Source organism: Lepidochelys kempii, chromosome 1, assembly GCF_965140265.1.
Source record: "Lepidochelys kempii isolate rLepKem1 chromosome 1, rLepKem1.hap2, whole genome shotgun sequence".
NCBI lineage: Eukaryota > Metazoa > Chordata > Testudines > Cheloniidae > Lepidochelys > Lepidochelys kempii.
This window is the reverse complement of record NC_133256.1, coordinates 214004954-214032784: the sequence shown is the minus strand read 5'-3', so window position 1 is coordinate 214032784 and position 27831 is coordinate 214004954. Positions and strand designations below refer to the sequence as shown.

At 47.5% G+C, this 27831-nt stretch overlaps 1 protein-coding gene across 1 annotated transcript in view; it reads left to right on the top strand.

Moving 5' to 3' along the window:
- The first annotated feature begins 17270 nt into the window (after positions 1-17270).
- Positions 17271-27831, top strand: part of LOC140907236 (scavenger receptor cysteine-rich type 1 protein M130-like) — a 71744-nt gene continuing 61183 nt past the window's right edge. The window contains exons 1-3 of the mRNA XM_073332754.1: positions 17271-17326; positions 23125-23216; positions 26887-27201. Coding sequence (XP_073188855.1) covers positions 17271-17326; positions 23125-23216; positions 26887-27201 — 463 coding nt within the window. The remainder of the gene's footprint in view (positions 17327-23124; positions 23217-26886; positions 27202-27831) is intronic.

The window sequence follows — 27831 nt, the reverse complement described above, 5'->3', positions numbered from 1 at the left end:
TAAACCCTTTTTGAAGATCTGTTCCTGGGCTGATGTTTCTTTCATGAGGTGCATTGGGTAGCTCCATGGGGACCAGCAGGGAGAGAGATGGAGACGGATGTGACGGGTTCAGTCACAGAGACCCGCTTGGGACTGTCACCTGACATGCTGAGACTACCTCTGAGCCCATTTTCCCTGCCAATTTGGGACTCCAGAACCCTGCCTTGTTGAGCCAGACACGCTAGCCTGCTACAACACAGACCCAGGTCTGGTCCACGCCCCCAAATCTGAAGACTTTAACCAAAAACTGCTCAGCAGGTCTCCTATCTCCAGCACCCAGACACCCAGATTTCAATGGGATCCAAATCCCAAATAAATCCATTTTACTCTACATAAAGCTTATTCAGGGTACACTCAAAAATTGTTCACCCTCTATATCACTGCTAGAGAGATATGCACAGTTCTTTGTTCCTCCAGGTATTAATCACTTACTCTGGGTTCAATAATAAAGAAAAGTGATTTTATTAAGAACAAAAAGTAGGATTTCAGTGGTTTTAAGTAATGACAGACAGAACAAAGTAAGTTACCAAGCACAATAAAGCAAAAACACACAAGTCCAAGCCTAATACATTTAGAAACTGATTACAGGTAAAATCTCACCCTCAGAGATATGCTAATAAGCTTCTTTCACAAACTAGACTCCTTCCTAGTCTGGGCCCAATCCTTTCCCCTGGTACAGACTTGTTAGTTCCAGCAGACATCTTAGGTAGAAATCAGGGGTGTTCTCATGACTGGCAGCCTCCTTTCTTTTGTTCCACCCCCTTCTATAGCTTTGCCACAAGGCTGGAATCTTTTCTCTCTCTGGGTCCCCACTCTTCCTTCTAAATGGAAAAGCACCAGATTTAAGATGGATTCGAGTGTCAGGTGACATGCTCACATGTCCTGTGAGACCCCAGCATCCATTCTTCCTTGGCTGGCTCCCAGGAACACAGGAAGGCTTGCAGGTAAATAAACCATTTCAACCAATTGTCCAAGTCAATGGGAGACATCAAGATTCTAAACCATCATTAATGGCCCACACTTTGCATAGTTACAATAGGGCCTCAGAGTTATACTTCATATTTCTAGCTTCAGATACAATGATGATACTTGCATACAAATTGGATGAATATATTCAGTAGGCCATAAGCTTTGTAATGATACCTTACAAGAGACCTTTTGCATAAAGCTTATTCCGGTTACATTATATTTAAACTCATAAGCATATTTCCATAAAACATTATAGAGTGCAACTTCACAACTGAATCACCAAAAAGTAGTAATGTTAAAATATCACTTCTTAGGTATCGCGGGCTCTAGGATGGAACACTGCACTGAAAGTGAATGCTCTATCAGGGTTGCGGTAATGGTGAGAAAGCCAGCAACAAAATATTTCTAACTCCAGAGAGCGCCCTAACCCCCAATTCAGACTCCAGACTGTCCTCTGAAATCCAGGAGAATAAATGATAGGTTATTTACAGGTACCTTGATGAGCATACACACACATGATTAGACAGTGACAAGAGGCCCCTTATCTCTTCTCTGCCCTACAGTTCTGATGCTATGCCCATCACTGTGGCATCAGAGAATCGTATAGAGATGTGTGAAGTGACCTGATTTTCTTTCATCCCATGTGGGTCGTTCTCCATCCTCCCCCCTGGGGAAAAAGTGCATGTGGATTCTTATGGAGGTTTATTTTATGACATGCTATGAGCTTATGCTGCTGAAGGCAGATTTCAGAAGATCACTTTCAAGTGGAACAGAAAGAGGGTTCAGGTGGTTTTGTGATCCTGTGGGAGTTGGGTCCAGAGTCTCGGATCAACCACCAAGAAAAGTGTCTCCTGAACAAATGAGCTTCCCTTGGCAGGAGACACCTCTGCTGTGCCTGAGGGACAACGCTGACCAATGCAGTCCTGGAATGGGAAGGAATCTTTCATTTGTCAAAGGCCCAAAAATGCTAAAGGCTCAGACCCTCAGAGGCATTTAGACCCCCTAATGCCCATTGATTTCAGTGGAGCTTAAATACAGCTGCAGATGTGGGCCTAAGTGGCTTGAAGAAAAGGACTGAGATCTTCCATGAAACATAATATTCTAAGAGAAAGTTGAAATGCTTTGTTTAGATAAGGTTAGATTTGCTCACCTTTGTTTAAAGAAGGCATCTTTGTACCATTTTGACTCTTATGTTGCATGGTGCATTGTGGGTGTGGCACATGGTGGCAGTGTGTGATGGTATCCACGTGGTGGTGGTGTGTTATGTGATTTGTACAGAGTGTGTGGTGGTTGGGTGTTGCATGTGATGGTGTGTATATTATGTGGGGGAGTGATGCATTGGAGTTGTATGTTGTATGTGTGCTAGGTGGGGTGTGAATGATGTGTGGTAAAGGATTGTGTTGGGCGTGTGGATGTGACTGTGGATGTGATGTGTGGGTGCTATGGTACAATTTAAAAGTCAAAAAGATAAAGTAAAAATGAAACATTTTAATAAATTCCTCTCAGAAATGTTCAGGAAATCTATACTTCCTACAGAATGTTTTGATTTTGTGGAATCAGCATTTTCTGATGGAAAAATATTCCATTAGAAAAAAATGCAACTTGTTGTCCTGGTTCTCTTTCTAAAAGATCTGCTTTAGGTCAACCAAAATTATGGGCTTGATGTAGGAATTCCTGTGTGAAATCTGTGTTATTCAGGAGGTCAGATGAGCTGATCATAATGGTCCCTTCTAAGCTGTGAAAGTCAAATATGAATCCCTGACGTGAGATAACATAGCCAGATCCACCCACTTCCAACAATCCAGGGAACCCTACAACACCCCTCCACCAAAATAGTCAGACAACTGTAGCGGTGTCACTCATGAAAGAGTAAGCAAATGGCAGAAGTCTGCAGGAGATTAAAACAGCCCTACTGGGTTTTGGTTACAGTATGATCATGTCCACTCCCTGAGTGTAACAGAAAGGGGCTGTACTGGAAGCAAAAACATACAGAGGTAAATAAGCATCTGTCTTAAATATAAAGGGAAGGGTAACCACCTTTCTGTATACAGTGTTATAAAATCCCTCCTGGCCAGAGGCAAAATCCTTTCACTTGTAAAGGGTTAAGAAGCTAAGGTAACCCCACTGGCACCTGACCCAAAATGGCCAATGAGGGGAAAAGATTCCTTTCAAATCTGGAAGGGTGGGGGAACAAAGGGTTTGGGCTGTCTGTGTGATACTTTTGCCAGGAACAGATCGGGAATGCAGCCTTCAAACTCCTGTAAAGTTAGTAAGTAATCTACAAGTAATCTAGCTAGAAAAGGTGTTAGATTTCCTTTCGTTTAATGACTGATAAAATAAGCTGTGCTGGATGGAATGTATATTCCTGTTTTTGTGTCTTTTGTAATTTAAGGTTTTGTCTAGAGGGATTCTCTGTGTTTTTAATCTGATTACCCTGTAAGGTATTTACCATCCTGATTTTACAGAGGTGATTCTTTTACCTTTTCTTTAATTAAAATTCTTCTTTTAAGAACCTGATTGATTTTTCATTGTTCTTAAGATCCAAGGGTTGGGGTCTGTGTTCACCCGTACCAATTGGTGAGGATTCTTATCAAGCCTTCCCCAGGAAAGGGGGTGTAGGGCTTGTGGGGATATTTTGGGGGAAGACATCTCCAAGTGGGCTCTTTCCCTGTTATTTGTTTAAAACGCTTGATGGTGGCAGCATACGGTTCAAGGACAAGGCAAAGTTTGTACCTTGGGGAAGTTTTTAACCTAAGCTGGTAAAAAAAAAGTTTAGGGGGTTTTCCACGCAGGTCCCCACATCTGTACCCTAGAGTTCAGAGTGGGGAAGGAACCTTGACAGCATCCTGGCTGAGTTCTACAATATCTAGCAACTGAACGATCTAGGTACTCGTATGGCCCTGTCATTGTAATATCTCAGCCTCTCCCAGACATTCATCAATTTACGCTCACATCATCCCGGTGAGTTACATAAGTATCATTGTCCACAGTGTACAGGTGGGGAGCTGAGGCACAGAGAGGTCAATAATTTAGCCACAGACGGTGTATTGGGATAACCCAGGCCAGTAAGGCATTCAGTCAACATCTGCCTTTCAACCCTGGGTGCCTTAAATGCAATGTTGCTGTAGCTCACTACTGGCTGAGACCATTAATGCCTTGCTATGGAAGAGCACAGAGCCATCCTCATTCAAATTGTTAGGCCCATGCCCAAGAAGCCATGACTTGAAGCTCTCATTGCCCTGCCTTTACTCTCCAGGTTCTGGGTAATTTCATTGAGCAAGTTGTGGAGAAGCTACTCTGATGTCACCTGAGGTCATCTGCTGTACCTGAGTTATTTTGATCAGGACAAATCCTGTGCATGGGATGGAAACTGCTCTGATTTCATGAGTTGATGATCTCCTAGCTGTGCTGGCTCTCTTAGATCTGCCATCAACTTTTGACATCCTTGACTCTGGTTTTGTGGCTTTGCCTGCATGTCATGGCTGGGGTGCAGGGTACTGCCCTAAAATGACTCCATTCCTTCCTTCCACAGAGATCCCTGAGGGTCAAGGAAGACAAGGCGAGGAGAAATGTTAAAGTTTTTAATTTTGTTATTTTTTCAAAAATTTGAATTTAAACATAACGAAAAGGGGAAAAATGTCCAACAAAGGTTCATCGCACACTGCCCCTGTTCTTCTCCCAGCTCTGGTGCTGGGTAACTGCCCATCGACCCTGTAGGTGATCTTTTGTGCCCTTCTACGAGGCTCTGTTCTGTAACCGCTCGTGTCCAGAGTCTGTTAGGCCTCTGGGGAATAGCGTGATGCAGGAGGTGTCTTGGACCGTGGCACTATCAGGATGTTTCTTTTCCATCTCACATGAATGCTGCAGTCCCATACTCTAGCATTTTTTGTGGTCTTAGCTAAGAGCCAGCTGGCTCAAAATGGTGATACTGGTAGCTCAGGGAAATGCCTGAAAAATGTGAGGTGATGCTGTTATCTCCCATCATTGAAGTGGTTTCCCAATCTGTCAGTGAGGTTTTCAATGTGTGTGACTTCTAAGTCCCCAATTGCTCCTAAACCCCAGCTAGCATCAGTTCCCAGTGCCCGATGCCCGGTTCCTTTTGTGTTTTGATACATGAGTTGAATGATTTGTAAGTGAAGTGGACTCATTACAGGTATCCGTGGCTCTGTGATCTTCTCACTGTATGACCTTCATGTGCTTTACATTGGCATACTACAGCCCTTCTTTTCACTCACTTAATTTTCTTGGTCAGAGGCAGTATAGCCCACCAGGTCTCTGTTGTTTGTATTGGCTTCTTCTTCACAGCAGTGTGCAATTCCAGGCCTTACCCTATGATCCCCTCTGTTGTCTGGGTCCTGGATAAATACAGGACTCTCCCTCTTTCCCTTTGTGACTGCTGAGATGCTCCTGCCACACATCTCCCAAAAACCGGATCATAAATACTACAGGCTACACAAGAATCCTATCCTCCAAATCACTTGCAACCCCTTCCAGGTTGGTATCATCCAAAAAATCAATAGGTGTACTCTCTATGCCATTATCTAAATCATTGATAAAGATATTGAACAGAACCCGACCCAGAACTGATCCCTGCGGGACCCCACTCGCTATGCCCTTCCAGCATGACTGTGAACCAATGATAACTACTATCTGGGAATGCTTTTCCAACAAGTTATGCACCCACCTTATAGTAGCTGCATCTAGGTTGCATTTCACTAGTTTGTTTATGAGAAGGTCATGTGAGACAGTATGACAAGCTTTACTAAAGTCAAGACATACCACATCTACCATTTCCCCCCTAGTCACAAGGCTTGCTACCCTGTCAAAGAAAGCAATCAGGCTGGTCTGACAATATTTGTTCTTGACAAATGCATTCTGACTGTTACTTATCAACTTACTGTCTTCTAGATGTTTTCAAATTGATTGCTTAATTATTTGCTCTATTATCTTTCCGGGTACAGAAGTTAAGGTGACTGATCTGTAATTCCACAAGTTATCCTTTTTTCCTTTTTATAGATTGGCACTTTATTTGCCCTTTCCCAGTCTTCTGGAATCTCTCCCATCTTCCATGTGTTTTGGAAGATAATCACTAATGGCTCAGATATCTCCTCAGTCAGCCCCTTGAGTAGTATAGGACACATGTCAACAGGCCCTGGTTACTGGAAGACATCTCACGTGTCTACGTAATTTTTAACTTGTTCTTTCCCTATTTTAGCCTCTGATCCTACCTCATTTTCACTGCCATTCACTATGTTAGATGTCCAATCACCACCAACCTTGATGAAAACTGAAACAAAGAAGTCGTTAAGCACTTCTGCCATTGCCACATTTTCTGTGATTGTTTTTTCCCCCTCATTGAGTAACGGGCCTACCCTGTCCTTGGTCGTCTTCTTGCTTCTAATGTATTTGTAGTATGTTTTCTTGTTACCCTTTATGTCTCTAGCAGGTTTGATCTCATTTTGTGCCTTGGCCTTTCTAATTTTGTCCCTACATACTTGTGTTATTTGGTTACATTCATCCTTTGTAATTTGACCTAATTTCTACTTTTTGTATGACTCTTTTTTGATTTTTAGATCATTAAAGATCTTCTGGTTAAGCCACAGTGGTCTCTTGCCATACTTCCTATCCTTCCTATGCAGTAGGATAGTTTGCTCTTGGGCCCTTACTAATGTCTCTTTGAAATACTGCCAACTGTCTTCAATTGTTTTCCCCTTAGACTTGCTTCCCATGGGATCTTCCCTACCAACACCCTGAGTTTGCTAAAGTCTTCCCTCTTGAAATCCATTGTCTTATTTTGCTGTTCTCCCTTCTACCATTCCTTAGAATCATGAACTCTACCATTTCATGTTCACTTTCACCCAAGCTGCCTTCCACATTCAAATTCTCAGCCAGGTCCTCCCTATTTGTTAAAAACAAATCTAGAACAGCCTCTCCCCAAGTACGTTTCTCCACCTTCTGAAATAAAGAATTGTCTCCAGTACATTGCAAGAACTTGTTGGATAATCTGTGTTCTGCTGGGTTTTTTTTTCCCCAACATGTCTGAGTAGTTCAAGTCCCCCATCACCACCAAGTCCTGTGCTTTGGATGATTTTGTTTGTTGTTTAAAAAAAGCCTCATCTACCTCTTCTTCCATTTTTAATGTATAAAGCAGCAGCTCCTGCCTTTTTCCCCTCTCTGTCCTTCCTGAGCCAGCTGTACCCTTCTGTCATAAATATAAAGGGAAGGGTAAACCCCTTTAAAATCCCTCCTGGCCAGAGAAAAAAATCCTCTCACCTGTAAAGGGTTAAGAAGCTAAAGGTAACCTCACTGGCACCTGACCAAAATGACCAATGAGGAGACAAGATACTTTCAAAAGCTGGGAGGAGGGAGAGAAACAAAGGGTCTGTGGGTCTGTCTATATGCTGGTTCTGCCGGGGATAGACCAGAAATGGAATCTTAGAACTTTTAGTAAGTAATCTAGCTAGGTATGCGTTAGATTATGATTTCTTTAAATGGCTGAGAAAAGAATTGTGCTGAATAGAATAACTATTTCTGTCTGTGTATCTTTTTATAACTTAAGGTTTTGCCTAGAGGGGTTCTCTATGTTTTGAATCTAATTACCCTGTAAGGTATCTACCATCCTGATGTTACAGGGGTGATTTCTTTACTTCTATTTTCTTCTATCTCTATTAAAAGTCTTCTTGTAAGAAAACTGAATGCTTTTTCATTGTTCTCAGATCCAAGGGTTTGGGTCTGTGGTCACCTATGCAAATTGGTGAGGCTTTTTGTCCAACATTTCCCAGGAAAGGGGGGGTGCAAGTGTTGGGAGGATTGTTCATTGTTCTTAAGATCCAAGGGTCTGGGTCTGTAGTCACCTAGTTACTTGTCCAGGAAGTGGGGTGCAAGGTTTTGGGAAGTATTTTGGGGAGAAAGACATTTCCAAACAGCTCTTCCCCAGTAACCAGTATTTGTTTGGTGGTGGAAGCGGCCAATCCAAGGACAAAGGGTGGAATATTTTGTACCTTGGGGAAGTTTTGACCTAAGCTGGTAAAGATAAGCTTAGGAGGTTTTTCATGCAGGTCCCCACATCTGTACCCTAGCGTTCAGAGTGGGGAAGGAACCTTGACACCTTCCACACCAATATTCCAGCCATGTGTGTCATAGTTGTGTTAATTTACTAGCAATTTAAGTTCTTCCTGCTTATTCCTCATAATGCTCACATTAGTATGCAGACATCTGAGATACTGATTTGATCCCCCGCCCCCCAGTTCTGTCTTGTCTCTCCCTTATCCCTGCTATAACAGCCCATGTTCCCCCTAAATTCTGACTGTTCCCCCAGGTGTCCTTGTTTTTGACTTATCTGTGAGCTTTGGTCACCTCCCCTCTTTGAACCTAATTTAAAGCCCTCCTCACTAGGTTAGCCTGTCTGTATTCAAATATGCTCTTCCCCCTCCCTCGATAGGTGGACCCCATCTCTATTTAGCAGTCCTTCCTCCTGGAACTGCATCCTGTGGTGAAGGAAGCTGAAGCCCTCCTGGCAACACCATCCTCGAAGCCAGGCATTCTCCTTGAGGATGTATCTGTCTCTGCCTGGGGCTCTCCCCTTGACCAGAAATATTGAAGATAACACCACCTGTGCTCCCAACTCCTTCACCCTTACTCCCAGAGCTCTGTAGTCACTTCTGATCTGCTGAGAGTCATACCTTGCAATCATTAGTGTCCACATGGATGAGTAGCATGGCGTAATAGTCAGAGGGCCGGATGATCCTCAACAATCCCTCCATAACGTCTTGGATACGGGCCCCTGGCAGGCAGCATACCTCCCAGGATGCCACATCAGGGCGACAGATGGGTGCTGCTGTCCCCCTCAGAAGAGAATCACCAACCACCACTACCCTACATTTCCTCCTGGGAGTGGTGGCTGTGATCCTCCCAGCCTTGGGGGTACATGGCTTCTGTTCCTCCACCTTTGGGAGTGATTCCTCATCGCTCATTGCCAGGGCAGCATATTGGTTTTCCATCAGCATGGTGGGTGGGTTGGGAGTAGGGGTGGAGCACTGCCTGCTGCCAGAAGTAATCAGCAGCCAGTGTCCTCCCTGTGACTGAGTCATATCCTTGTCCCCCGGTGGTGTGACAACAGTCCTCTGTATCTGGATAGCTTCCTCAGCCTTGGATGTCTCCATGTGAATACTCTCAAGGAAATCCTCGTGGGCTCGGATGCTCCTCAGCCTAGCCGTCTCCTCTTGTAGCTCTCCCACCTGCTTCCTGAGAGATTGCACCAGCAGGCACCTTTCGCACTGGATAGTCTCTCCAGCCTGGCTTTCTGTGAGTGGGAAATGCAGGCCACAGTCTCTGCAAATCCACCCCAGGATCTGGGTAGAAGCTCCCATGGTTAGGTTGTCTGTCTGGATACAGGCGCAGGTGGAGGAGATAGGAGCAGCATTGGCACTGGTGATACGGCCCTTCCTAATCATAACGATGACATTACATCTCCCTCCCATTAACTCCCTCTCAAACTCCCCTGTTTGCAGTCCCCTATTCACTACCAAGTTTGCAATAGGACCCCTCTGGAAACTATTCATACACACTCCACAAGGTTTATCTTCTCATCTCTCACCTTCTTCAAGAATGTCCCTATCTTAGAGATCTGTAGAGTGGCAACAATTGGTGTCAGTCCACACCTTCGCAGAACTCTATGTGATCGCTGGAGACTCTGCCGCGGATGCCATTTTCGGCTTCACAGTACCATCATCTGTAACTGACCCGACTCCGAAGTTTCAGTCCCCCACATGGGTACTGCTTGGGAGTCACCTACAGTGAAACACCCATAGGGAGACTATTCAAAGAAGAAGAAGGAGTTACTCACCTTGTGCAGGAAAAATGTCTCTTTGAGATGTGTGTCCATGTAATGGGGCACACGCCGTGCCCCTCTGGTTCAGCCCTGCTCTCCCTCTTCTCAGAGACTCAGGCAGGGCCATCCTTTGGCTTATGCACCATTCGCAGCTGAGTAGGGCACCCAAAAATTTGGGGCACCCTTGGATCTTAGTGTCCACCCTTCCGCCTCTTTCTATCGCTGTTCTGACCCTTCCTGCAGTATCCCACAGCTAGCTGCTGCAGCCTGGTGAGTCTTCCTCCTCAGGGGATCTAGTACTTAAAAGTGAAAAAGTCTTCCAGCCTGCCAGACCTCCATTAGCGCAACATTGAAACTGTTTAAGAGCCATTCAAGTGGTAAGGAAGCCATTTAACAGCCATTTGCCAACCCCCAGGTATATACTGTCAGTTTCTGAATTTACTGAAAAAAACAGTTGGGCATTACTGTAATGTTGACTCAGAACATGTTAGTCTACAGGACCTTAGTTTAAAAGTTGCTTTAAAAATATTTTATTAGTGTGTTGCTGAAGATGAGAAAATCCCATCTATAAAAAAAAATCCTTGCATAGATTTTTAGATGCACAGTCTGAGTATTCATCTTTAGGCTTAAATGCTTGGATTTTCAGACAGAGCGTTTTTAATAAAAATCCTTCAAAAGACCACCCTATTTCTAAAATACACAATTTTAATTTTAATGACTATAGTACAAAAAACTGCTTCCCAAGTCTTCCTGTCCTTTCTGTCCATCCCTTCTGCCTTCACCCTCCTGTTGAAGAGAGCCTTTAAAGGGACAACACCCCTTTCCTACCAGATAGTTGGACAACTGAGTCTCCCTTTCTTTACTTCGGACTATTTGCTGAACTAGTTTTAAGAGAACCCTCTAGCAAAATCAGTAAGTAAGATATAAAATAATTAGTAAGATATAAAATACTTTGTTATGTGTAAAATCTTTGGAAACACATTTTTTAAAGTTGGTGACATTTCATAAACATGTCTATGGTTATGGAGATCACACAAAGTAAATTAGCGTTCCCTGTTTTGAAAAGCAATGAACATTGTTATGAACACACTAAACTTCTGTGACTGATTAATTTAAAATAATGTCTTTGTTTCAGTGAGTTAAATATGTAGCAATCTGGAATGATTACTTTATGAAGGCTTAGGAGTACATTTAAATGATAAAATCAGCTTAGAAATACTGATTAAGAAAATGTAAAACAGAGAAGAGCTGAATCATGTATTCCATAATATTTAATGTTGTATTCAGCAGGGCAGCTGACTTGCCCTTACTACACAGTTTTTGCAGATAAATCTCTGACAAACTTCAAGGTATATCAAAAAACCCAGGACTGACATTTTTTACTCCCAAATTTAGTGCTTTTAATTAGGTACTTTCTGCATGTCCAGCCTTCACCTTCTGGCATGCAGTGGAAAACATGCTCCATTTTCTTTCGAAAGAAATTGCAGAAGAGTGTTTGTTTTTGTTTTTCCAGTGTCATTTGCTTCATTTGGGTTCAGGGATTTGGCTGGAAGGAGGTGAGCAGGGAGGGAGAGGGAAGAGAGGAGGGAGACAGTGGGGAGAGGGTGGGGCCTGGGTGGAATGGGGGGCAGAGCCTCGAGCAGAGCAGGGGTGGAGTATTGGTGGGGCCACAGGCAGAAGAGGTGGGCTGGGGAGCTAGCCTCCCCAAGTGGCAGCTTCACTCACTGCCCATGACAGCAGGTAAGAGCGGGTTGGCTCCCGCACACCCAGCGCGCACTGCATTCGCCCTAGGCAGGGACCATATTCACAGAGCCAAATGCATCAGCATTCTGCATGAGGGAGAGGGTACGGGGGTCTCTGTGGGGAACTGTGACTCTCTGCTGTTATGAGACGGGCCGGGTGGCTTGGTATCCTTTGCTGCCTCGTTCCTCCTCACCCTGGGCTGTGAGCCCAGGCTGCCATTGGGCATAGGGGCACTAGTTTAATAATACTGCGTAGGGCCCCATAAATCCTAAGGACGGCCCTGAATTCAGGGACACTTCAGGCTAGTGCAACACCCGTGCTCTTTATTTGTGACCATGTCCCCACCACCCCTTTCCAACTATATACAGGCTTTTTACAACAGCTTGGCCCATCACAGACCTGGCCAGCAACAGACTAGGAGACTCCCACCTCAGTCTGAGGCTGACCTTCCCCTCCTGATCTCCACCGTTCCGCTGTCACTTCCCCCCAGCCTTGTAGCTCCTGATAACGAGGCTGGCAGTTGTGGTTGATTACCAGGTAAGCATCAGGCTATCTACCCAGCCCCAATCCCATAACCCTGATTGGGGCTGGAGTGGCAGGAGCTGATTAAGGCCTCTCTAGCAGCACCCTGCCCCAGTCCCTATGGGTACTCCACAACCCACCCTCCTCCCCTCTATTTCAGAGTTCTTGTCAATGACTCTGCGGTCGAGAAGGAACTGAGGACAGTTAGCCCACGCACGCTGACTAGCCTCATGGTGCAGCATGAGGAGAGACAGCACGTGTGCGGGCCCAATGGACACTGCTACTGTTGTTCTCCGATCAGCAGCGCAGAGATGCAAGCACACCTGCAGTGGAGCACGCAAAGGGACACATCTCAAAGAACCATCGCTACTGCACAAGGTGAGTAACTTCTTATTGCATAGGATACAACGATTATAAGTGCATGCATCACTTTACAAGCATTTCATAAAGTCAAAACACAAAACACATTTCTATGTGGCCTAAGACCCTGTTGCATAGGCTCAAGGACATCAACTGCCAGTGGTTGAGGCCTGAGGCTAGGACAAGCTGGTCTAACTTGAGGGCCTTAAGCTGGGACCCAGGAAAGTGGATGGGCCTTGGTTCCCCTACCAACCCCCTGACAGACCTGAGATCCGAGAGGGTTTTTCAGAATCCTGAGCAACAGCAACAGACTGACAGCCCCACTGAGCTGAGACAGCCGATGCCACACCCTGCTTGGCCAGGTGGGGCACTGTTGGACTGACACACTGACTCACAGTGCCCAGTTTCCATTCAGACCCTAGTGTGGGCATCCCACATTTATGCCCCAAGAGCTCACAGGCATGTGATATTTCCTTTTTTACGCCATTCCAGACTAGTGAGATCATTGCTGTAACTGGTAATGAGAGCTTGGGGTGGGCACTGGTATTTGACAGCCTGCAATGCCCACAAAGCTCTAGTGTCGATTGTCAGACTCTGGTTGCAGGCAGTCAGGCCTGTTGGGTGGAGTGGTGGTCGAAGCTGGATGTAGGGTTGGCACCGGGCTAAAGGCAGCGCTTTTGAAACCAGGATCTGGGGACAGGCTGTGGGTCAGAACCCATGTCAGAGTCCATAGACAAGCCAAATCAGTGTTGGAGTCAGAGTGCAGATGCAGTTCAAGGGCAGAAGCCAGACTGGAGTCACTCCCAGGGTCTGAAGGCAGAAGTGGGCCTGGAGCAGGTCAGTAACAAGGCTGGAGCAAAAGGTCAGAGTAAGGCGCAGAAAATGCTGGAGTGAGCTGGAAGGATGCTTGGGCAAGGCTGGGACAGGAACAGGAATCAGATCAAGGGCAGGCTTGAAGCCTAGGGACCCGTCTGTGACAAGGTGAGGTATCAAGAGGTTTCTGGCCAGGTAGGGCTGTTGCACAGAGTAACTTGCAGCCGTGGCAGGGTCAGGGAAATACCTGAGCCGGGGATCATCTGACCCATGGCCTGCTCAGGGATAGGCTGCTGCAGCATCCCTGAGGGCTGGATCACTGAAGCACTGGGGATGGGTGGGTGTAAGCCTGCCCACATCTAAAGGCAACTCCCCTCAGCCTAAGTGTGGGATTCATTGGACCCAGGCATCGAATAATTTCAGGGGACAACAAATGAAAATCAGGGATCACAGATATAAAATCAGGGATCCAGAGGGGGACACTGAGCAGAGAACCCCAGACAGCGCCCACTTGCCAGAGGAACTCTGCCCTGAGACATGTCTTGAGGGATGTTTGGAAATAGGCCTCACAGAAGAAGAGCACCCCCTTCTGTCCAGCTTTTTGGTGAATGCCCACCTTGGCCAGCGCCAGGAGGAGATTGACAAGGAGGTCTGATGACTTTGTTGGGCCAAGGATGGGGTGCGTAAATCACGAAGTGTGGGGGAAAGTTCAGACAGAATTGGAAGAGGAGGTTCTGGAGGAGCCAGAAGAGGGGCTGTGAACTGGTGCACTCAATATAAATGTTCATCAGGGTCTCCCTCACTGGAAAACAAGCAGGTTTTGGGGGTAGTTGTAAACCGTGCCAGGTACACGCCTGAGTTCATGGCTCCTTGAAGGAGCCACCAACTAATATACCTACCAGGCCGTGGGACCAGGGTGAAATACAGACTGACCCACCAGGGTTCCCCACCCTCCTTGGGTGATAGGAGGTCCCACTGTGACACTGCACCCCATATTTTTTGCAGTGATATTGCTAGGATATTATTATGATTGTGATTGTTTATGCAAAACAAGTGATGTGAGATGTTATTGGAAAAGTTATGATTTGCTAATATGATTATCATATTTGTATGCATGTATCATTTTTGTATCTAAAGTTATGAATATGTACTATGTATCTGTATTTCAAAAGTAGATACACTTTAATAATGCCCACTGGATAAGATGCTTTCAGTCTAGGTAGTGGGTGGGGAAGGATCATGGGATGGGCCATTAGGAAAAAAAAATGAGTCTTCGGAGAAGCTTATCCCCCACCCCGTGAGTCTTCCTGTGAGTGCCACAGACAGCCTGTAAGTAATGGCTGCTGTGACTCTATGAGGACATGTGATGAGACCACAAGTCTCTCGACTCCATCTTGGGATGTCATTATTTTTCCAAGACTCATCTGGGAACCAAGCTTTGGAAACCAAGGGATCCTGCCATATACAAAAGCTACATAAGGCAGGGAGTGACATCATCTGGTGTTCTTCGTTCCCCACACAAGAAGATTCCTGGTAACACCTGAAGAACAAAGGTTGAACTGTGGGAAGTGCTGGACCCAGGCTAAAGGGACTTTTACCCTGTGAATGAAACACCTGGGATTCCAAGCTGTAAAGCAAGTGCAGCTTGCCCATTAAGAAACTGCAGCCTGATTATATAATCTCTTAGGGTGGGAATCTGCTATTCATATCCAATCTATTTAGTATATTAGCTTAGTCTGCATTTTTTGTTTATTTGCTAGGTATTATGCTTTGATCTGTTTGCTATCATTTATAACCACTTAAAATCTATCTTTTGTTGTTAATAAATTTGTTTTTGCATTATCGAAACCAGTGAGTTGGAGTGAAGTGTGTGGGAATCATAACTCAGGGGCAAAGGCTGTTGTATGTTGCTCTCCACATTGATGGAGGGGGCGAATTTTATGAGCTTACGCTGTACAGTTCCCAGTGCAGGGTAAGAAGGCATAATTTTGGGTTTACACTCCAGAGAGGGTGCATGCATGAGGAGCTTGAAGTAGCCTTAGCTGTAGCCTTCCTATGCAGGGGCTGGTCAGAGAGCCTGCATGTAACTGTAGCTGACTGTGTCTCTACCTGTATGTATGGTTATGAAAGTGAAGGCTGGAAGGCTTTGCACCTTGTCAAGGAAGTACAGTGTGAGAGGGTGCCCAAGCTGGTGGTCAGAGGGCTCAGTGATACCCAGTTCCAGGTGGAACCCCCGGGTGAACCCATCACACCCACCACTTGGTGTCAAGGCAGGACACAAGGGTAAGGAAATGAAGGGTGAGGAGCATGAGTGCATAGTTGTTTTCTGGGTGCTGTTCAGAGACAGATTAGTTGCATATCTCACAGCCATCTCACATGGTACATAGAGGGTGGCCTGGGATACTTATGGGGCAGGTGGCCAGTGGTAAGGTCTGAAGGGCCATGGGTGAGGGGCAGACACGGAGAAGCCTGCGACAGGACCCACTCAAGGAAAACACAAGAGCTGGGTGGTAGGGCTGCCCTCATCTCTTGGAGGATGCAACGAGAACTGTGTGCGGTGGAGAACCCCATGCGCTGGTTGAGCACCATAGGGGTGCACCCAGTCCATCCGGTCATAGTCCAGGGGATCCTGGTTGCACCAGCTGGGACCAGCCTCTGGTGTACCGAGGGGGACTCTGCCACCTGCACACCTAGGTAGTGATTTTGTAGTAGCGGCGGCCACGTACCTGGTCGCAAAGAATAGCTTCTAGGTCCTGAGGAGGTCCTGGTAAAAGACGAGCAACTCACAAAGGTCTCGTGGGAGAACCCTTAGGTGGAGATAGAAGAGCTGTCAATTGTATGGGAGATCTCGGAGGGGTCAGACAAAGGCATGCGCTAGCATGCTCTATGCCGGACTACCTGCACCAGAAAGGAGCCTGTGCAGGGCCTGGAGGTGGAAGAAATGGACCTGACTGCGGAAGAAGAGCAGACCCTGTCTTCCCTCCTCTGGGGAGAGGCTCAGGATACCTGGAGAGACCCAGCACACCCCTGGCCAGAAGAACTCCAAGATTTTATTCTGTAGACCAGCCAGGGTGCCCAGGATGGGGTCAGGATGTTGAGCCTGTTCCAGAGCATGGACAGGATCAATTTGGTTGAGCACCAGTGCCCTCTCCTGTAGGGAAATGCACCGGAGAGACTCCCCAAACCTCCGCAAACTGTCAGCCCCCCTGGTCTTGAGAGCAACCCTATTCGCAAGTGTGGAGGGTTCAGTGGGGGAAAGATAAATGCCCAGATAGAGCAGTGAACCTGCTCTGCACTAAATGGCCTGCGGTGAGTCAGTGCAGCTGAGTGAGCAGCCTTGGTCTGGCTGTGGGTTTGCCTCACACGGATACTGAATGCTCAACTCAGAGGCAGGTCAGGCTGTTCTGGGCTTTAGGAGCAGAGGCAGTGCACCAACGGGAGTGGGTGCCCCTGGGAAGCCACTGAGGCTGCTTTCCTACATTGCCCTCTCGTCATGGCCCCTGTTCCCGGAGGGGGAGGGCAGGATCATGACCATGTTCTCCTGTACTGTACTGAGGCTGATAGTTCCATTCCATCAGGAAAGATCCTGCTGCTTTAGCCTCCCAGCTGGGCTGGGGAGCACGACATAGCCAGGCCTGAGCCAAACTGAGAGGTACTGGCACCATGTGTCCCCTCCCCGCACTACACCATGACTGAGAGAGAACTGGGACTGACTCCCGCCAGACTGCTGCAATGTCCTGGAGACCATGGCCCTCCAGATTCCTGGCTAGGAGTTTGGAACTACCAAATAAGAGATGGACTCAGAAGTTCCAGTTCGTCTCTTGTACTGAGCCCTGCACCTGGTGGGAGTTTCTTGTGCAGTGAAATCACTGAAGGATTACAGGGTGATGGTGACACAGGGAGAGGATCTGCCCCCTCCAGCCTCAGTTACTCCCCCATGAGCAGCAGAGGCCAAAAACGAGGAGTCAAGCATAGGAACGTCTCAGGGGTCACAATGAAGGTGGTGCTGCTGCATTGCCTCAGCTTCCTGCGCCCTGGGCCTCCAGTGCTGTGAGTGTTGGGGAGATGGTCCAGTTCTCCTTTCTGTGCTCTGCACCTTCAAATGGGAGGAGTATCCCTGCCTTCCGCTCAGATTGGCCAGGCTGGGAGAACAGCACGGACCCCACACTGTGCCTGTCTCTCTTCGGGACTCCATACTGATCCCTTTGGTGTTTTCCAAACTGTGAAATAAACCGAGACTAACAGGGCTTTCAGGAAAGGTTCTTCTCTTTCTGCGGGGGAGCAAATCAAGGCAAGTAGTAAAATATATCAGTGTAAAGGAGTAAATAGGAAATTCTAACAACAGGAAATGGTTACAGCACCTAGTCACAGGGACAGAAGCACAATTTTTATTACTCCCCCACCCCCAACATACACACATGCATTCTCCATGTGGGGCAAAGCCAAGACACTTCCTGGTTTAAGTCATATCCTAAACTCAGTATAAGTCATGAAAGCCCAGTAGCAGGACCCTATGGATATTCTGTGCTTTCTGGAAGTGGGATTTAGGAGGTTTCAGGACTTCTCTCCCAACTTCTAACCCCAGGTCAGTAGTACCACAGGGTGCAGTATGGCACAGGCCCCCATGGTGTGGAAATGTGGCCATCCTGCCTCAGTTTCCCCTCTTTCAGTTCCATAAGTGCTCACACCCAAGACTGGGCGGTTAAGGGCCCCTGCCTTGGGTCAGTTATACCACTGAAATGTATCCCCTTCTTCAACTTCACAGCAGAGCTCTCCCACCTGCTTCATCAAGCCCCTCCCAGCTACACAGGGGCAGGACCTCACTAGCCCACATGGCTCTTTCTGAGGTCTCCACAGCTACCCCTCATGTCCAGACTTCTGATCCCATCCTCTCATCTCCCAGCCACAGGCTCGCCTGCCCCACACCTCGGGCTTCTGCCCCAGCTTCCCTCGGGTAGGGAGCTCTGCTGGCCCCATTCCAGACACCAGGCTTTAAGCAGAGATCTGCATGCAGGAGTGAAATCAGGAAGGCCAAATCACACCTGGAGTTGCAGCTAGCAAGAGATGTTAAGAAGAACAAGAAGGGTTTCTTCAGGTATGTTGGCAACAAGAAGAAAGTCAAGGAAATTGTGGGCCCCTTACTGAATGAGGGAGGCAACCTCGTGACAGAGGATGTGGAAAAAGATAATGTACTCAATGCTTTTTTTGCCTCTGTCTTCACAAACAAGGTCAGCTCCCAGACTACTGCACTGGGCAGCAGAGCATGGGGAGGAGGTGACCAGCCCTCTGTGGAGAAAGAAGTGGTTCGGGACTATTTAGAAAAGCTGGACGAGCACAAGTCCATGGGGCCAGATGCGCTGCATCTGAGAGTGCTAAAGGAGTTGGCGGATGTGACTGCAGAGCCATTGGCCATTATCTTTGAAAACTCATGGCGATGGGGGGAAGTCCCGAGCGACTGGAAAAAGACTAATGTAGTGCCCATCTTTAAAAAAAGGGAAGAAGGAGGATCTGGGGAACTACAGGCCAGTCAGCCTCACCTCAGTCCCTGGAAAAATCATAGAGCAGGTCCTCAAGGAATCAATTCTGAAGCACTTAGAGGAGAGGAAAGTGATCAGGAACAGTCAGCATGGATTCACCAAGGGCAAGTCATGCCTAACTAACCTAATTGCCTTCTATTCGACATTGGTGAGGCCTCATCTGGAGTACTGTGTCCAGTTTTGGGCCCCACACTTCAAGAAGGATGTGGATAAATTGGAGAGAGTCCAGCGAAGGGCAACAAAAATGATTAGGGGACTGGAACACATGAGTTATGAGGAGAGGCTGAGGGAACTGGGATTGTTTAATCTGCGGAAGAGAAGAATGAGGGGGGATTTGATAGCTGCTTTCAACTCCCTGAAAGGTGGTTCCAAAGAGGATGGATCTAGACTGTTCCCAATGGTAGCAGATGACAGAACAAGGAGTAATGGTCTCAAGTTGCAGTGGGGGAGGTTTAGGTTGGATATTAGGAAAAACTTTTTCACTAGGAGGGTGATGAAACACTGGAATGCTTTACCTAGGGAGGTGGTGGAATCTCCTTCCTTAGAAGTTTTTAAGGTCAGGCTTGACAAAGTCCTGGCTGGGATGATTTCGTTGGGGATTGGTCCTGCTTTGAGCAGGGGATTGGACTAGATGACCTCCTGAGGTCCCTTCCAACCCTGATATTCTATGATTCTATGAACCCTCACACACAAGAACCCCAAAACAGAGAGAGACAAAGCAGGGTGCTCCACAAGGCAGAGAGGCACAACTTACCCCATCTAGGTTTAGGTGGGCTCTCTGGAGTCTGACTGCTGAAGGCCCAGATTGCCACTTCCTTACAAAGCGCTCCATCCCTAGCCTGCAAACAGGACCAGGAAGTCCCTTCCTCTTAAAGTGGCAGCAGGTTGGCATTTTAACAGTTTTCAATACACCACACTCCTTTCCAGGCAGGAGAGGTTGTTGGAGATGGTTGGAGGAGCTGGTGCCAATTTGATTTGATTTGATTTGATTTGATTTGATAGCTGCTTTCAACTACCTGAAAGGGGGTTCCAAAGAGGATGGCTCTAGACTGTTCTCAATGGTAGCAGATGACAGAACGAGGAGTAATGGTCTCAAGTTGCAGTGGGGGAGGTTTCGATTGGATATTAGGAAAAACTTTTTCACTAAGAGGGTGGTGAAACACTGGAATGAGTTACCTAGGGAGGTGGTAGAATCTCCTTCCTTAGAGGTTTTTAAGGTCAGGCTTGACAAAGCCCTGGCTGGGATGATTTAACTGGGAATTGGTCCTGCTTTGAGCAGGGGGTTGGACTAGATGACCTTCTGGGGTCCCTTCCAACCCTGATATTCTATGATTCTATGATTCTATGACGAGATAACTGGCTCTGTGGATGAGGGGAAAGCAGTGGACGTGTTGTTCCTTGACTTTAGCAAAGCTTTTGACACCGTCTCCCACAGTATTCTTGCCAGCAAGTTAAAGAAGTATGGGCTGGTTGAATGGACTATAAGGTGGATAGAAAGCTGGCTAGATTGTCGGGCTCAATGGGTAGTGATCAATGGCTCCATGTCTAGTTGGCAGCCGGAATCAAGTGGAGTGCCCCAAGGGTCTGTCCCGGGACTGGTTTTCTTCAGTATCTTCACAAATGATCTGGAGAATAGTGTGGATTGCACCCTCAGCAAGTTTGCAGATGACACTAAACTGGGAGGAGAGGTAGATATGCTGGAGGGTAGGGATAGGATACAGAGGGCCCTTGACAAATTAGAGGATTGGGCCAAAAGAAATCTGATGAGGTTCAACAAGGAGAACTGCAGAGTCCTGCACTTAGGACGGAAGAATCCCATGCACGGCTACAGCCTAGGGACCGAATGGCTCAGCAGCAGTTCTGCGGAAAAGAACCTGGGGTTACAGGGGACGAGAAGCTGGATATGAGTCAACAGTGTGCCCTTGTTGCCAAGAAGGCCAATGGCATTTTGGGATGTATAAGTCGGGGCATTGCCAGCAGATTGAGGGATGTGATTGTTCCCCTCTATTCGACATTGGTGAGGCCTCATCTGGAGTACTGTGTCCAGTTTTGGGCCCCACACTACAAGAAGGATGTGGAAAAATTGGAAAATGTCCAGTGGAGGGCAACAAAAATGATGAGGGGACTGGAACACATGATTTATGAGGAGAGGCTGAGGGAGCTGGGATTGTTTAGCCTGCAGAAGAGAAGAATGAGGGGGGATTTGATAGCTGCTTTCAACTACCTGAAAGGGGGTTCCAAAGAGGATGGATCTAGACTGTTCTCAGTGGTAGCAGATCACAGAACAAGGAGTGATGGTCTCAAGTTGCAGTGGGGGAGGCTGAGGTTGGATATTAGGAAAAAGTTTTTCACTAAGAGGATGGTGAAACACTGGAATGCGTTACTTATGGAGGTGATGGGATCTCCTTCCTTCGAAGTTTTTAAGGTCAGGCTTGACAAAGCCCTGTCTGGGATGATTTAGTTGGGGATTGGTCCTGCTTTGAGCAGGGGGTTGGACGAGATGACCTCCTGAGGTCCCTTCCAACCCTGATATTCTATGATTCTATGACACCTGTTCTGAAGGGGACGGCCTTGGAGCACCTGTCACAGCACTGCCAGCCCTGGCAAACTGCCCCTGGTGATGGGATTTTGATGAGGTGGGGCCCAGTCTCCAGATAACATGAAAAGCTCCAAACACCTAGTGAATTTTAGCCTTTGATTGGCAGTCTGCCCCACTTATCCACTTCCTGGGGCAGAAAAAACAATCAGAGCTGTGTCAAGGAGAGCTCACCCCCTCTCCCGGTAACGTTGCCAGCACCTTCTTTCATTATCAGTCAGTTCTTCAATTCTCTGACCTGTGTTCTGGTTATTCAGGGTCAGGGGCTGCACTGTGCTGTACTGGCCTTTGCACGGTGAGCCGCTGACAAGGACTGTAGTTAAGGCAGAGCTGGGGTAGGTGCCGCATGGTTCCTGGTCTTTGCCTCTCTCTGGACAGATGAGAGAGAACTTCCTGTGCTGATTCTGAGTTCTCGCCACTCACCAAGATGGCTTCTGGTTGGGGAAACACCTTGTTGTTCATTGCCAAAGAGCTCACACTGTGGCAGTTTGGCCTTCCTGAGGTAGGGGTGGCAAAGTGCCAGAGATGTCTGCATTTGAGCTGTTTCCTACAAGGCCATCTTTCTGTCTGGTACCACAATTGCTGCGATGGGCTGATTTCAAATTCCATTCTAAATGCCTCTGTTAGGCCTGTTCTAACACACACCTACACACGGCTCCTTCAGGCTGGATTTTACCTTTGATTGCCCCCTCCCCCAGCTGCTTTTCCACTCGATGTCGGCTATCTTGTTTTCCTGGTTAACTTGCTGCTGTCTCCTGGAAAGCTCGTGTCCTACGGCCAATGTGCTGCTCTTCACTATAGAGAAGAGACGGGTTTCAGCTGCATGGACTATTGTGGAGATTCTCTATTCAGAAGGATGGAAATGGCCAGGACCCTGTGATTCTCTCTTGCTCCCAGACTGACTAACGCAGCCTGTGCTGCCTGGAGTTACCACACAGGGCAGTCCTAGCACTGGCCTGGGCAGAGAGTCCTGGAGTGGGTTGCTACCTACACTACGGTATGCGAGATGGTCACTCAGAACCTAGTCAGTCAGTGTTAAGAACAAGCTCTGACACGGTGAACAGGAAGCCCTCTGAGACTCTGCTGCCACTGATGGTCACCTCTGAAGAAGGAAGTTCCATGACACACTCCTACCACTAATGTACCACTGCCATTCAGGAAGCCCTGAGCAGTCTGGATTCCACAAAGGGAGCAGGGGTTGGTCACTTCTCCTTTGGATACAGCTGACCCCAGTGGTAACATCCCAACTCTGTGGTTTTAGTGGCCTAGCTACAATTGGACACACACAGCTCTGAGGGGTGCAATTTTAGAGGTTTCTTTTTTTCCACATTTGTTTTCATAATTAGTTTGTCAAATGAGCAGCATTCTAGAGTTATTTAACTAATCAGACAGAATCATTTTTCACACAGTTCTGCCCTGCACCAAGGAGGGCGGTTACATGATGATCCGAGACTGAAGCAAAGATGACATCAGAAGCGGACTCGTCACTCATATATGGTAACAGCTGGAGTTTTAGAATTGTATTGGATGTTTTAGTGGCATAAAAATTTAGATAAACTCTCTGATAATGTCTAAAAAGGTGAATATTGTTTCTATTGGTTCCTTCTCGCAGCTGATGCGAGCATCTGAGTCTACATATTTCCCTTCCATTGCTTTATTGTCACTTGTCAGACACAGAGGAGCCCTGGCAGACTGTTTCCGTGCTGGCTGTGCAGTGTCAGGAGGGGACGGCAGGTCCGTCTGGCAATGAAGGGACATCTCTCCACTCAGCTGCTTTGGCTTCTCCTCTTTCTTCAGGACACCACAGGTAAGTGCCTGCTTTATTTCACTGGGTGAGTTGGGCAGATGAGAAGTAGGAAGAAAGTTTTAATCCACTAGAAACAGTGTTTTATTCCAGAAGTCAGTGAAGCAGATGGAAAGCAGGCAGTTGGGGTTAAAGTAAATTTGAGTTTCTGATTATCTCCCATTGGTTATTCTGAGAGAGGAGGTTTTTATATTTGCAATAATCACAGATTTGACCCTGTCACAATCTGTGTGCTTTATAAAATACCCCAGTCTTGTAGCACAGTGAGCCCGGAGTTGCTTTTAGTGAACTAATGGCTTCAGTGCTTAGAAATTCCTGTCAACTAATCAGAAGAAAAGCAGAGTGGGCTTCTATATTATGACCTCCAGCCTCTTCGCCCGTCCAGCTCTGTGCCTGTGTATGGAACCTGTGAATAATTCCAGATATACACTCCATGCCATTTAAAATAACACTGCTGTCCTGTGTGCGTCCAACGTGCTGGGCCAACTTCAGCAGGGTTTGAATGATGCACTTGTGAGGACACTGAACTGTTCAGTAGCAGCCTGTTTCTGTGAGTTGCTGCAGTCTGAGACGCTGCTGTTCTGTAGCTGCAGTGTGAACAGGTGAAGCTGAAGATGAAAGTCAGATTTTAGAAACCTCAAATATTTAGCTAGAGACAAACTGCGGTACCACAGCTGGTAGGTAGAGATCGCAGATAGCTCTGCAACGTCTCTGTGCCTCGGAGGGTAGGTGCTGAGGAGTCCGGAGCAAGGACATTTTCTGAAGTGGGGGGTTTTACCTGAACTTCCCAAGAAAGTTACATAGAAGAGCTGGAGTTTAATCTCATGATAAAACTGATCTTTACCAGAGTGAAAACACAGAGAATTCTACTGAGATTCAAAAAACAAAACAAAACAAAAAAAACAAAAAAAATTGCAGGCGAAGAGAAATGGTTTTGTGAAATTGTTGCCCCGTGACTAACAGCCTTTGCTGGTTTGGGGCGACAAAGAGCAAGAGGCAGGTGTAACATGATGGTGGCTGCTGAAACCAGAGAGCAAACATGCTGCAGTGGATATGCCCTACTGGGAATGGCACGAAGAGGAAATCATAACAATAAACCCCCAGACACTGCTGTGGCGAGGACACCATGGAATACATGAGTGCACAGCCTGTGCCCCCTGTGTAACTTACAGATGGTTCTATGGTGAAAACTCTGCACTGGGAATCCGACGATTAGTGTCCGTTCTTGTCTCTGACACAGATTTAGTGTGTGACCTTGGGGCATCTCAAGTCATTTCTCACTGCCTCAGGTTCCCTTTCTGTAAAATGGGAACAATACCTACCTGTGTGATTGAGGGTGGAGAGAGAACGTGGAGATAAAATTCACCAGACAGAAAAAAACCTTTAAATAAATTAAAATGATCAAGGTGAACTCTTTTGTTCCAAGTCGAACACATGGGTTCCTACAAAGCGGGGAAGGGTCAGAAGAGACACCAAGTTTCTTAATCTGACTCAGGGTTGCAGAATGAATCCCTTCAACAAGAGGTCACCAGTACACAAATTTGAGAACCACTGAACAAGAGGGATGTGGAGGTGGGTCCAGAGCTCCTGGACTTCCCATAACAGTCACTGTGCTCTGGGGCAGGGGTTTGTTTTCACCATGAGATTGTATGGAACAGTGCCCCCCTCCCCACAGCTTCCCATCAATATACAGCTGTAATTGCAGCTAGTGGGAGCTCTCTGCTCTGAGGGTTCTGGGGTCCCCTGCCCCCCAGGATGGAGTTACAGCCCCTGTTACTGGAAAGGGAATGTGCTTTATAAAAACTGGGTATAAAATAGTCATCACAAATGAATCTGCACTTATACTTTGTAACCAGCAGGTAAATGCAAATGGGGAAAAACATTTTCTCTAATTCCTTCTGAGAAAACATTTAAAAATTTGAAGCAGGTAGAATGGGAGGGGTCTGGGAGGAACAGTGACTCAGACAGAGGAGGAAGGCAAGTAGCATTGAGTGGCAGGCGGGCTGTATGTGTGTGTGTGCGGGGGTGGCACTGAATGGGCAGAGCAGCAGCAAGTGTGAGGGGAGGGAGAACAGGATAGTGGGATATGTCTGGCTCTCCATGTTATGTTCACAGCAGAAACACAGAGAAGTTAGATAAATATATGAAATACTCTTTCTGGAAGGTTGCAATGTAACACGACTTTATAACTTAGAATGTAGAACATGCGGATGACACTGAACTGGGAGGAGAGGTAGATACGCTGGAGGGGAGGGATAAGATACAGACGGACCTAGACAAATTAGAGGATTGGGCCAAAAGAAATCTGATGAGGTTCAAGAAGGACAAGGGCAGAGTCCTGCACTTAGGAATGAAGAATTTCATGCACCGCTACAGACTAGGGACCGAATGGCTCGGCAGCAGTTCTGCAGAAAAGGACCTAGGGGTTACAGTGGACGAGAAGCTGGATATGAGTCAGCAGTGTGCCCTTGTTGCCAAGAAGGCCAATGGCATTTGGGATGTATAAATAGGGGCACTGCCAGCAGATCGAGGGATGTGATCATTCCCCTCTATTCGACATTGGTGAGGCCTCATCTGGAGTACAGTGTCCAGTTTTGGGCCGCACACTACAAGAAGGATGTGGAAAAATTGGAAAGAGTCCAGTGGGGGGCAACAAAAATGATTAGGGGACTGGAACACATGAGTTATGAGGAGAGGCTGAGGGAACTGGGATTGTTTAATCTGCGGAAGAGAAGAATGAGGGGGGATTTGATAGCTGCTTTCAACTCCCTGAAAGGTGGTTCCAAAGAGGATGGATCTAGACTGTTCCCAATGGTAGCAGATGACAGAACAAGGAGTAATGGTCTCAAGTTGCAGTGGGGGAGGTTTAGGTTGGATATTAGGAAAAACTTTTTCACTAGGAGGGTGATGAAACACTGGAATGCTTTACCTAGGGAGGTGGTGGAATCTCCTTCCTTAGAAGTTTTTAAGGTCAGGCTTGACAAAGTCCTGGCTGGGATGATTTCGTTGGGGATTGGTCCTGCTTTGAGCAGGGGATTGGACTAGATGACCTCCTGAGGTCCCTTCCAACCCTGATATTCTATGATTCTATGAACCCTCACACACAAGAACCCCAAAACAGAGAGAGACAAAGCAGGGTGCTCCACAAGGCAGAGAGGCACAACTTACCCCATCTACGTTTAGGTGGGCTCTCTGGAGTCTGACTGCTGAAGGCCCAGATTGCCACTTCCTTACAAAGCGCTCCATCCCTAGCCTGCAAACAGGACCAGGAAGTCCCTTCCTCTTAAAGTGGCAGCAGGTTGGCATTTTAACAGTTTTCAATACACCACACTCCTTTCCAGGCAGGAGAGGTTGTTGGAGATGGTTGGAGGAGCTGGTGCTAGGGAGAGGTTGGGTGGGGGAACATGTTTTCAAGTGAGTGGTGGGGGAGGAGGGTCGAAGGAATGAGGAGATTGGGTGATGAGGGAGGGTGGTGAATCACACAGCAGTGATGGAGCTCAGCATTCACCAGCCCAGAGGGCTCAGAGGGGAGGAGATACCTCATGCTGCCTCCCCAGTGACAAGCCTGACTGGGATATCAGGGAGTAAAGCCCAGGACCCTTGTGTGATAATCTCCAAGCCAGAGCGGATGGGCTCTGCTCTGTCTGCAACTCTGCTCTGTGTCTCTTTGAAGGTAATGATGAGCTGAGGCTGGTGAATGGAAGCAGCCCCTGTGCCGGGAGAGTGGAGGTTAAACACCAGGATCTGTGGGGGACGGTGTGTGATGTTCCCTGGGACATGGAAGATGCTGAGGTGGTTTGTAAGCAGTTGGGATGTGGACCTGCTGTCAGTGCCCTTGGTAATGCTCATTTTGGAGAAGGATCTGGACCAACTTGGCTGATTCTAGCTGATTGTGATGGTGACGAGTCAGCTCTCTGGAACTGCAGTCATGTAGGATGGGGTGCACTCCAGTGCCCTCATTCTTTTGATACCGGAGTGATCTGCTCAGGTAAGAACTCTGCCAACCTGCCCTGTAGGAAACTCCCTATGAGGGAGAAGGGACTGAACCCAAAGTATGTGACATTCCTGGAGACTCAGAGCTGGAGGGTGCCCTGCACTGAGGTCTGTGTGGAGCTGACCAGTCTCTCCCTGAGCTCCCCTTGGTAGACTGGGGATAAGCAGACTGTGCCATCCTCTGGGCAGGTCAGGCAGCTATCATGGAGTAAGGGTGGGGTGGGGCAAAGCCCCATTAGCAGGTCTGTGCCTGTAGGTGCCTGTGTATAGAAGCCCAGTGTCTCCCCAGGGGAGCAGCAGTTGTGACCCTGCCTGTGGCTGCGGGAGCTGGGATGGGAGCCGGTGGGGCGAGTGCTGTGGAGTTTTCCCCAGAGTTCCCTGAGGCAGCAAGAGAGGAGCCCTGAGCCTGACCATGGCAAGTGGGAGGGGCCAAACCAGCTGGGGGTTGGTGCAGGGGGCAAAAACTGACTCCACTGCTCCACACAGCTCCCTCCTTCCCCGAATCCCCCCAGGGTCAGGCAGGAAACTCCCACATGACGTGTAGCTCTTTGTTCTGCAGCCCACCTGGTTGCCTTCCCATGCAAGGTGAGCTAGAATTACCCCCAGGATAATGTCGTGGAGACGG